Source organism: Phaethon aethereus (genome assembly GCF_964289735.1).
Source record: "Phaethon aethereus genome assembly, chromosome: 4".
NCBI classification, from domain to species: domain Eukaryota; kingdom Metazoa; phylum Chordata; class Aves; order Phaethontiformes; family Phaethontidae; genus Phaethon; species Phaethon aethereus.
Genome location: NC_138578.1, coordinates 36,980,812 through 36,992,737, shown reverse-complemented (window position 1 = coordinate 36,992,737; position 11,926 = coordinate 36,980,812). Strand labels below are relative to the sequence as shown.

At 48.1% G+C, this 11,926-nt stretch overlaps 1 protein-coding gene across 1 annotated transcript in view; it reads left to right on the top strand.

Annotated features, from left to right (window-relative positions):
• Nucleotides 1–642: 642 nt before the first annotated feature.
• Nucleotides 643–11,926, top strand: part of DCHS2 (dachsous cadherin-related 2) — a gene marked incomplete at both ends in the record, with an annotated part of 120,882 nt that continues 109,598 nt past the window's right edge. The window contains one exon of the mRNA XM_081999463.1: nucleotides 643–2,460. Coding sequence (XP_081855589.1) covers nucleotides 643–2,460 — 1,818 coding nt within the window. The remainder of the gene's footprint in view (nucleotides 2,461–11,926) is intronic.

Here is an 11,926-nt window from a genome sequence, read left to right as displayed (position 1 = left end):
CAGTTAGATATGGGAGTCAGGAATGGTGAAAAAGGAAGGAAATTCTGGTCTCGCTGAAGGTGATGGAAGTTTCTACTTAAAGCTTATTTCTGGTAAACGCTTCCCTGTCGTGCTGAGCGCTATCTACTGACCTAATGCTAGGATAACGAGCAAGCCTTTTCATGGAAAAGGAGTACCAGAATATTAAGGCAAGAAAAACCCTTGCTGAATTGAGCAAGCCCGCTTATCCTGGCAGATTTCCGTCTCATTGACATTCTGCTCCTTCAGGAGGCATGCCTCTGCATCTAGAGGCAGCCCGTGCGCTAGTCACCGCTTCGCCCCACCAGCAGCTCGGCCAGCCTCTGCCCCGAAGAATCCGTTTCGGCGAAGACCTCTGCGCGACATGTCCGCGCGTGGGGGACAGACATCCCCCGGCAGCGCTGCGGGAGGCGGCGGGGCCCGGCGGGGCGGGGGCTGCGTGGGGCGGTGGCGGCGGGGAGCCGCCCTCCCCGCCCCCTCGCTCGGGCTTGTCCTTCCCGACACCGGCGGCGGCGTGCAGGATTTCCTCCCGCGGCGGCGGGGCGAGGCCACCTGCCCGGCGGCGGGGAGCGGCGCGGAGCGGCGCGGTGCAGGCTGCTGGCCATGCTGGCTTAGCGGCGGAGCATGGCGCGGCGGCTGCGGGGCGGCAGGTGCCGGGGCGGGCGAGGCGGCGGTCCCCCGACGGGGCGGGCGCTGGCGCTGCTGGTGCCGCTGTGGCTGTGGGCTGCGGGCAGCGGCGCGGCGCCGGTGTATAACCTGAGCCTGGCCGTGGACGAGGGGCTGCCGGCCGAGACGCTGGTGGGGGACATCCGCGCGGGGCTGCCGGCGAGCGTGGGGCCGCCGGGGGGCTTCCTGCTGTCGGAGGGGAGCGGCGAGTCGGCGGTGCTGGCGGACTTTCACGTCCAGCCGGAGACGGGCATCATCCGCACGGCGCGGCGGCTGGACCGGGAGCGGCGGGCGCGCTACAGCTTCGCGGCTGCCACGCTGCGCGGCGAGGTGGTGCAGGTGGAGATCGCGGTCACGGACGTGAACGACCACCCGCCGCGTTTCCCGCGGGACTGCCTGCAGCTCAACGTCTCCGAGCTCAGCCCGCCCGGCACCGCCTTCCGCCTCCCGGCCGCCCGCGACCCCGACGCCGGCCGCTTCGGCACGCAGGGCTACGCGCTGCTGGAGGACGGCGGCGCGGCGGGGGAGCCGCCGCTCTTCCAGCTGCGCTACGGGCGGCCGGAGCCGCTGGAGCTGGTGCTGCTGCGGCGGCTGGACCGGGAGCGGGCGGAGGTGCACCGGCTGGTGGTGGAGGCGTGGGACGGCGGCAGCCCCCGGCGCCGCGGCCGGCTGCGGGTGTCGGTGCGGGTGCTGGACGAGAACGACAACGCGCCCTCTTTCAGCCGCGGCGAGTACCGGGCGCGGGTGCGGGAGGACGCGCCGCCGGGCACTACCGTCTGCCGCCTGCGGGCCACCGACCCCGACCTGGGCGCCAACGGGGAGGTGCGCTACGCCATCAACCGCCGGCAGAGCGACCCCGACGGCTACTTCGCGGTGGAGGAGCGCAGCGGCGTGCTGCGCCTCCGCCGCCGGCTGGACCGCGAGGCGCGGGCGCTGCACCGCCTGGTCGTGGAGGCGCGGGACGGCGGCGCCCAGCCCGAGGTCTCCAGCGCCCTCGTCTCCGTGGCCGTGCTGGACGTGAACGACAACCGCCCCGCCATCCGCCTGCTCTACCTCACCGAGAGCGGTGGCCCGCGGGTCTCCGAGGGGGCGCGGCCCGGCGACTACGTGGCCCGCGTCTCTGTCTCGGACGCCGACGAGGGCGACGAGGCGGCGGAGGGCGGCGGCGGTGGCATCGCGCTGGCCTTGCTGGGCGGCGACGGCGCCTTCGCGCTGCGGCCGGCCGGCGCCGGCGTCTTCTTCCTCTGCGTGGCGGGGTCGCTGGACCGCGAGAGCCGCGACCTCTACGAGCTGCGGCTGGTGGCCACGGACGGCGGCGCGCCGCCGCTCTCCGCCGAGGAGCCGCTGCTGCTGCGCGTCGCCGACCTCAACGACGAGGCGCCCGCCTTTCCGCAGCCCCACTACCGCGCCGCCGTCTCCGAGGCCGCCGCCCCCGGCACCGCTGTGCTCCGCCTCAGCGCCTGGGACGCCGACGAGCCGGGCTCGCCCAACGCCGAGGTGCGGTACGCGCTGGAGGGCGAGCCGGCCGCCCTGGCCCTGCTGCGCATCGACGCGCGGAGCGGCGCCGTCAGCACCCGCGCCCGCCTGGACCGGGAGCGGCAGGCGGCGCTGGAGCTGCGCGTGGTGGCGCGGGACGGCGGGCGCCCGCCGCGCGCCACCGCCTGCCGCCTCAGCGTCCGCGTGGAGGACGCCAACGACAACGAGCCCCGCTTCGAGCGGCAGGTCTACCGCGGCCGCCTGCCCGAGCACGCCGCGCCCGGCCGCTGCCTCTTGCAGGTGAGCCCCCGCCCCGCCGCGGGCAGCCGTGCCGGCCCGGCGGGCCCGCCGCGCCGCGAAGGAGGCGGTGGCGACGCCCCGGCTGCCCGCCGGCGGGTGCCTGGCCCGGGAGGGGCGAGCGGCTCGGGGCTGGCGCGGCCCGGGGCCTTGTGGCAGCTCCCTTGCCTTTTGGGCTGCTGCCCTGAAATGCAGCGCTTGGCCCTGCTTGTCGCCGCTGTTTAGCGCTCGGAACGAACGCCGGGGTGCGGTCGGTGGAGCTCGGTTTGATTGGCGCATTCGTAATACGGTGGTCTTCCCAAGGGCCCTTAAAATATACATTCCTTACCCCATAAAGCTAGTAGCATGGAAGACGAGCACGGAAGCTCAGCTCTTCCGAGGGAACCGGGTATCGGCTCTCGTTACGTGCCAGAGGGAGTTCAGGCGCCTGTGATAACTTTTGAGGACTTGAGGTGGTCCTCAGGGTACGATCGGTAAGACCTGTCTTGGAGGGTTCAGTGTGACCCACACCAAGGCAGAGAGAAGGCCAGACAAGGTAACCCAGAGGGACCTGAAGTTAAAAAGAGCTCTCAGGTGATGAAGGCAATCCATTCATTCTGCCTTCAGAGAAACTGATTGATGCAAATAGAGAAAATGGTCTACTTGTCTGTGAAAAACCATTTTATTCTTTGCAAGTGAGGTTGAATGGAGGCTTTGCCAAGGCCAGGAGTTGCCAGACAGCCCTTTTGCTTTTAGCTTGGAAGGACATTTCAGAGTTTATACATTTGAACTGAGCAAAGTCTTTCCACCAGTAGGAGACTCACAACGGTTGATCCTAGGTGGAGGTACAAATGTTTCAGAGTTTGTGTAGAAGCTTCTATGGATCTGGGGGGGAAACTGTGCTTAAAGAGGAGACCTAGGGAGAATTGAAATGTGTTTTCTCAGTGGTGTTGAAGAAAAATCATTCTGTCTTTATCTCCAGGCGGGTCTATTTAATTTTATTCCTTTTTTTTTTTTTTTTTTTTTTTAAATCAGGAGCCATTGATGATGTTTTGGGTCGAACAATCATTCTTTTCAACAAAAAGCGTTATCCTCTCTCTCTCTCTTTTTTTTAATTGCACTCTGAGCTCAAAAAGTACATCATTTGCTTAGGTCTAATACAAATCCATCCATAAAAAGTTTGGGAAAGTTGAGCTCATAGGGCTTTTTTATTTCGTATCCCAAACTGAGAAGAAAATCCAATCACTGCCCTTTCTTTTTACTCCGCCCCCCGGGGAAAAAAAAAAAAAAAAGAAAAAAGGGTATCCTGCTCCGGTGGCCCCAGCAAAGCCCAAGAGAAAGTTAATGACGGAATTTTAAAAGTTCACCTTCTCCCTGGGAGGAGCGAGGGGCCGTACAGCAGCCGCGGGCTTGGGCGCGCCGCCGGCGTCCGTGGTGCTGAAACGCAGCGGGGCAGAAGCCGTCGGGGTGCACTGCCACAGCCTGGTACCGCGGCTGCATTTGATGAGTAGCGATGTTTTGCTTTTGATTTAAACAGACAGAAGCATCCTGAAGGATTCCCGAAGCGTTTTAAAGAAAATAATGGGTGGTTGTGGGGTTTTTTTTTTTTATTGTAGGTTTTGATATCCTAACAGTGCAGATTTTCTAGCAGGTCAAAGGTGTCATGTACTGTAGCTATCACCCATTGTCTAATGAATGTGCTGCAGTAATCCCTTCCTTTTAGAGAGCAGAAAAAAATGGGTCCTAGTGGCTGAATGATCAAACCTGGGAAATTAAAGCCGGAGGTGAAGGAGAATGAGGCACAAAAGACGCGTGTAGGAGGACTAGCAGATGAGCTTCCCATGGACTGCTAGGGAAGGAAGCTGGTGTTTCTACTTGCAGGTTAAGCCTGGATCATCATAGTGATATCCACATTTCATACTGCATTGTAAAATAGGCTTAAGCTTTAAACATGCCTGCTTTTAAAAATTATCTAATTATCTTCTTTCAGTCCTTTCCCCCTGTTTTCCTCTTACTCACGTATCATGAGCAAGAAAAGCTATTGTGAAGCAAGCAGCTTCATTTTCATTGCTCTGGGAGTTGCAGCTAGTGATAAGAATGAAGAACCTAGTTTTTGGTTTGGCCAAGCTATTTTTCAGGGTCTGTGGTATGAGTCTGGTCTCTCACTGGGCTCTTGAACTTAAGAGCTAGCATGAAAAGGAGGTAACCCCGGATTGTGTTATTGCTGCTCCTGGAGAACTGGAAATGAACCAAGACACTGAAGAGAGCTGCTCATGTCACTTAACTTCCTCTGCTCCCCAAGCCGGGGGGCAGCAGAAGAGGACTACAGCTGTTTATCACACTGAGACTGGCTTTTGTGCTTGGTTTTGTGTTCGTATGACAATCATAGTAGCTGGAAGTCTTCTAAACCTTCCAGTCTTTCCTCTCTGCAAACAGAGGGGCTCTTGCAGCAGTGCATCACTGAAGTCTGTTCATTAGTAACCCTTGCTTGGGGACTGACTGGTGACGAACAATCGCTTTACAGATCGTGTGTCTAGAGCTTTCTGCCCTAGTGCTTTGCTGTAGCTCTGCCCAGCCACTAAATACTGGGCAGTTTATTCCCTTCTGTTCTTGACTGCATGTTGTTCGTAGGAAATGTCTGTCTTTCTAGGAAATCTTTTACTCCAATTGCCATTATTATTTAGGTTATCTTCATTCCCTCCCTACCCCCCACAAATCTATCTCAAAATATAGGCTAAGTTTATGAAGTGGATCAACTTTCATGTAAGTCTGTCTTTTACTCATTTCTCCTACTCTCTAGGAATTCACTGATTAGAAGAATTAACTCTGCAGTTAGAAGGTACAGAGTTTTCAGCCACTTCTGGAAACTCTGCTTTATTCCAGACATATGTACAGGCCTTTGTATGTTGACAAAAAGGCTCTCCCTTCTAGTGCGGATTGCCCAGTAAGGGAGAATCTGTATCCTGAAAAATAAGTGGAATGTGTTTGCATCAGCTAATGTAAGAAAGAGATGTGGCAATGTAATGATTGCATCACTGGGGAAAATAATACAGGTGGAGATCAGAAATCTGAGCAGACAAATGGGAGAAATTCTAAATTAAGAAAAAGGAAAATCAATGGGAAAGTAATGGGTTATTGGACATTAAAAAGTAGAGAAAAGGTATGCAGTGAAATACATAATGTAGATTTTTAAAGATGTTAACTGCATTTATCGTATTTTTGGATACTGAACTTTTGGTTTATTACGGTTGTTACACACACACCTTTGTTAAAATTTAAGGTTTACTGGTAGGATGATGAAAAAGAAGCAAAACAAAAGAAGATGAAGGAACAGAGAGGAAAAGGTCAACACAGTTGGAGAGAAATTGTAGACCAAGGCAATTCACAGTAACAAAAGTGGAAGCAGCAGAAGCACTCTTTGTGTGATGCAATGTGATGTCAGCAGGCGTTTTAGTAATGCTTTGATTTTGGCAGATGTATCAACATCCCTGTTTCTTCTTGTAGAAGTACAGTATGTTATTTTTGAGTGGTCACTCACCTTATAGATGGCATTTCTTTGAGAAGCAGTAAATGACTCTGTAACTTCTTCCACCGATCCAAAGGCCAACTTCCACTTCCAAAGGCCCAAAGGTGGCACAAGTCTTGCACGAGAGAATGAGGCTGGGTTTGTGTGGTGCAGTTGTCGTTATGGCATGTTGCAAAGGACAGTGGCTACAGGGTTGTGAACAAGGGACATATTCTGTGGTTCCTGATCAAGGTGAATGATCTCTAAGGTGGCAGCACTTCTCAACTTGCAGACTTTGGAACTATTTCCAAAGTAAAATGGAAGTCAGGACAGGTGGGGTAAGTAAACTTTCTGCTTGATATGAATCTGTTTCCTCAGGATCTTCAGTATGACCTAGAAAGGGGATAAGATGGAGGAAAGAGTGAGAGCACCTTGGGCTTTCTCCTGTTTTTCTTACTACACTTTTCATCACATTCTCAAGGGCCAACATGATTACAAATGCCTGTGGACTATTGAGTGATGGTGATGATTATGTCCTATTTCTGCACTCCTTTAGTGTCAGCTTGGCAATTTTAAGTGGATTTATCATCTGATGATGTATACCTCTGTAATGATTGCACACCTCTGTGATGATTGCACTTCTTCTACCTAAGAGTGGGGAGTGTGACCAAGTGTCTCTCTTCTAAGCCGTTTTCTTAATGCCATGAATGAATTAAGGAATAAAGCTTTGCCATAGACCTGCCTTGCTAACGTAGGTTTAATTCTGATTACAAATTTTATCTTCAGGTTTTTTAGGTGATTGCAGTGCTTCTCAATGCTCATTGTTATGCTTCTCTTTAGTACAATATATCTTAAAATTATAGCCCTGAGTTGCCAGGTTGTCAGGATTTTCAGTCTTATAGCTGAAATGGTGATCAATATATTGTATTTGTTTCTCTCTCTCTCATGGAACAGGCTAAAACTTGATCTAAAGGGAAATAGTTCAGCACATCAGGTTGGCACGAGTTTTCCTTGTATCATACCTTTTACCTAGATGGGGTGGAAACACTCCGTTGTGTTTCGTATCCTCCAGGGACTCCTGTGTACAACAGTATTTCTCCCTCACTGGGCTGTGCGGAGCTTATAGTTAGAAAGAGATTTGGTGACTATGGCAGCTCGCAGCTGAACTCGTATTTTGAATTTAACGGAGATGTTTATTTTACGTTAACAGCATAGTCCATCCTGTGTATGTTTGGGGCTTGTAGGTTAAATTTGCTTCCACTGCCAGGGCATGCTGTAGCTTGTAAGGTACTCTGTGGCATAAATGTAATTCATTTTGTACTGCACGTACATTGTTATGAAAAGTATAATGAGTTATGTGCCTGTAATTACATCTTGAAGAGAATGTAAATTGTCATGAATTAGTGACAGTCATGTCAGCTTTTTTCTAAATTTATTTTCTTTTATGGTTTATTAGAAAATACATGTTTATTTGCTTTAGGGTCATCTCTGACAAAGCAAAGGAAGAGAAAAAAACCATACATTAGGTGTCAAATGATAAAGACCCGTATGCATTTCGTTGTTATGACAACTTACAGTTTTCTGGTCCATTAAGGAAGCTGTTTTAACACACTGCAATTAGTGAAATCAGAAATGAAGCCAGCAAATTAGGTTCACATAAGTTACAAAGAGCAAAAAATCTAACTCATCCTAGTTAGAGGTAAGACAAAAAGAAGCTAGATGAAATCAGGCCATGCATTCCTCTGTTAACTTCTTGAGCTTTCCAAGTCTAATTTTCACTGCATCTGATTTGAAGAAGTCAGCTGCAGGAAAGACTTAGATTTTGTTTGTTGACTTAGAATGCTACTGTGTTTTAAAACTAATACAATCGACAACAGGGAGACCAAACCCCAGTTACAGCAAATAAAGTTATCATCTAACCTATAATTATAATGCAACACTATTTGTTCATTCAATTCTTACTATACTGAGTCTGAAACAAGTTAATGTCATCATTTATCTGTTAGGTATATGATTTTGTAGCAATTATTTCTTTCTAACTTCACAACAAATACCCCTTTGCACTCCAGAAGCCATTCAGTAGATTCTCAGTAGATTATGATAGCTTTGAGGCTATAAAATCACTTTTTATGGCTATGCACAACTTTTTGTAATCTATGTATGTAATATGTAGCTTTAGCAGCATGGATAGTCTGGTCTCAGAGATTAATAAATATCTCTTTGAATCTGTGCAGTAGTCTGCTGATTCCTGTGCTAGGCTGATTACCTGAAGGGAAAAAAATCATAAATGAAAATATATTATTTTAATCATTATTGTAAGTAACTTTAATAGGATTTCTACATATTCTTTTGCTTAAGAATTCTAATCATGGTGCCCTGGCTTTTTAACAATAGGAAAATAGTTCTATTTAATAATTGAAATGTTGATAAGAACGAGAGTCTGTTCCTTGATGCAGTCCATTCAGTGCCAGCATCCAACACTGAACGGATGCTTTATAGATGTAAGAAGCTCTGATACTGAAAATGCAAGGATGTGAGAAATAGGAGATGGAAGCCTTTGACTTTTGCTGCTCTTAGTTTGTAGTTACTCTTAAATGTGGCAAGCGTTACATTTTCAGTGCCTAACACCTGCAAAAAACAGATCTCCGGATGTAAGTAACCCCCCGCTCCCCTACCCATATACTACATCTACAGCTGTTTGCTAACTAAACCCATCACTTAGAGAACATATGAAACATAGAAACATCAAAAACACTGACATGGAAACATCTGGCTTTTATTTGAGAATTTAAAATTATGGGAAAGATTAAGAACAAAAACATTTTAAAAATTACTGCAGAAAATAACCTTTTTTTCCCCAGTGTCGTGGTTTAGCCCCAGCCGGCAACTAAGCACCACGCAGCCGCTCACTCACTTCCCCTCCTGCAGTGGGACGAGGGAGAGAATTAGAAAAAAAAACCTCATGGGTTGAGATAAACACAGTTTAATAGGACAGAAAGAGAGAAAGAAACAACAATAACAATACCAACAAAGGAATGTACAAGAACAAGTGATGCCCAATACAGCGATTGCTCACCACCCAGCGATCGACAGCCTATCCCCGCGCAGCGATTCCCGCCCCCCGGCCAACTCCAGTTTATGTACTGGGCATGACGTTGTATGACAGGGAATATCCCTTTGGCCAGCCTGAGTCAGCTGTCCTGGCCGTGTCCCCTCCCAGCTCCCCGTGCATCCCCAGCCTTCTCACTGGCAGGTCAGCATGAGAAGCTGGATTGTCCTTGACTGCTTAGCAAAAACGCAAAACATCAGAACATTACTGACAGTTTCTCATCCCAAATCCAAAACACAGTCTCACACTAGCTTCTGCGAAGAAAACCAGCTCTATCCTGGCTGAAACCAGGACACCCAGTTCTCAGGGAAGTCTTTTCATTGACTTCAGCAAGCTGGGTCTGGGAAGAGCAAAAGTTTGAAGGCTTGTGTGTGGCTAAGTCTGAAATTGTCTGCACACTTCAGTCTGTAGCCATTATGAGAAAAGAGATATCCATGATAAAGGTGTTGTTAGAGTAATTAGATGTATACATCTAGCTTTGGGGTAGTGGAAGAGGAGTAATTATATCTAATAGTCTTAACCATGTACTTCATCTTGCAGAGATCTCTGTATTAAAATATTAGCTAGAAGACTACTCAGAGCACCATGGCAAACATAGAGTCCTTGAATAGAATATCTTTGGCTGCTGAGTTTGTAGAGTTATGCAACATAACAAATAAACATTCAGTTAAGTGGCCAGGAAGTGTTCATTCATAGCCACTGACCTTCTGGAGTAATGGCTGTGAACTACTTCTCTAGATGGAAGGCATTCCAGTTCAGAAATGTAGTGGTTTTGCTGGTGTTCACCTTTATACAAAGAGCTGACTTCAGCAGTTGTGTTATAATACACTTGAGCAAATTATTAATAAGCTGTAAATGGCTGGGTATGGCCTCTCTGTTCATTTATCAAATATTAATGTCAGTTTATCATCCATATAGATTTTCATAAATTGCTAGGTCAGCAGAAGGCATAGTCTTTCCTGGAAGGTTTTAAAGCATTCAGAAATAGATGAATTAGGAATCTCTTAAGTTTCAGTTTACTGTGCAAACAGATTGACACACTGCAGAATGAGTCTTTTTATTTTACTTCGCTGCTCAACTCATTCTTGAAAACAAGATAATTGCATGCTGAAAAAACATTAGTGATTTACCGAGTCTCTCTTAAAATGCATGAGTTTGATTTAGAACCTAGTCAGAAGCTTTATGGGACTCAGGTCAATGTGTGCGTAGATATCTTGGAGAAGCTTGTTCTGCAGTGCATTAATGATACTGTTCGTCTGAGCAATCCCTACTCCACACTCGGTGTAAAAAGCTAAGTGATATGAACACTGCTGTAGCGAGGAGTGGGGCACTCTATCCAACTGATTATTCAAATCCTGCTGCAGGTGTCAACAGTACGGAGGCACAGATATTGGCTAACAAAGCACTTGTTTACACAGCTCACTTGGCACAGGTGTTACACCTAAGAGGCCGGGTGTGTATTGAGTTGGAGCAATATCCCATCTAGCCCCATATCCTTTTTCCCACAGACGCTAAAAGCCTACGCCTGGGATGAGTGTAAGGACAGGACAAACGTACATGAATCATTCCCTAATGGAATGGAACAGTCTCCAACTCTTTGCAGCTCAGGGACATCCCAGGCAATATAGGGTTCTGCGTAATTTTAACCCTGAGTGGATTTTCTTTTGTGAGACATACGTAGCCCTCAGCTTTTCCCAAGTATTATCTCCTACAGCGTACTGTGGCAAGATCAGCTATCTGCTCCATGAGGAATCACCCCTTTGCTTTGAACCTGGAGACAAAGTGAATGATCGGTCCCTACTGCTCATGATTTCACACATCTTATATCACCTCTCCATCTCATTTCTAGCACTCATTCTCATTAGCTATAAAAAAAAAAAAAGAAAAAAAAGAAAACATTTGTCCAGCAGCTACTCTTGAATGCCAAATGCTGAAATGTGCCACTGGTGAAAATATAAAATTAAGCCTTATTTACAAAAGTAATATAGTAGAAGAAAGTTCACATTTTATAGAATTTGATAGAAAATAGTATCCTTGCTATCAGTGTACAAAAAAAATTACTAATCTGTATAAAAGGGCATTTCTTTTAGAAGGAGTAATGCATTTAAAAATGCTACTTATAAATCACAGTTTATTCAATCAGTTGTAAGCTCTTTGAGACTCCTCTGTAAGAAGCTGTACAAAATCAGGAGTTTTTTAATTTCTTTGGCACTTAGGTGCAATCATTCTTCTCTGGTGAATGTGGAATTGCAAGGTGTTTATGTCATGCCTGGAGAACATGTCCAGCAGTGATGTATTTAGCATTGCAACAGAAGATGTACCGACACTTCCTGCCTTTTTGTACTGAACTGCTCTCCTATATAAATTTGTACACATAATTTTATATATACATATATAAAAAATGTGCAGCAGATTAAACAGTTGTATCCTAAAACGCACATGACTAAATGTAGTAACTGTCAGCATTTACAGTAACTGCTAATGCACCCTAATGCAGAAAGGATATTTGTAAGGACCTGTGTGCTGGCCAGCTATGCTTGGATGTAAAATCTCTGATTCCTCTTGATAATGATTTGGTTAGGATTTTCAGGGTATATGCAGGAACTATGCACCAAAGTAGGTGGATTACTGATTAAATTGTGCTGTGTACAAAGTCAATTCCTATTCCTCATTCTGTCCCACTTAAGTAGTGTAAAGAAAGTTCTAACTAGGCTTTCTTTATGTGGGTGAACTTGAGCAGACAACCCAAAGCCTCACTCTTCATGGTAGCATCTGACAGTGAGAGTTAGCAGAACGTGTTTTGAGGGATGATGCTTATGTTGCAACCCATTTTGGTGCCTATTATTTCTTCACTTCCACAAGCTTCCCGTTGATAC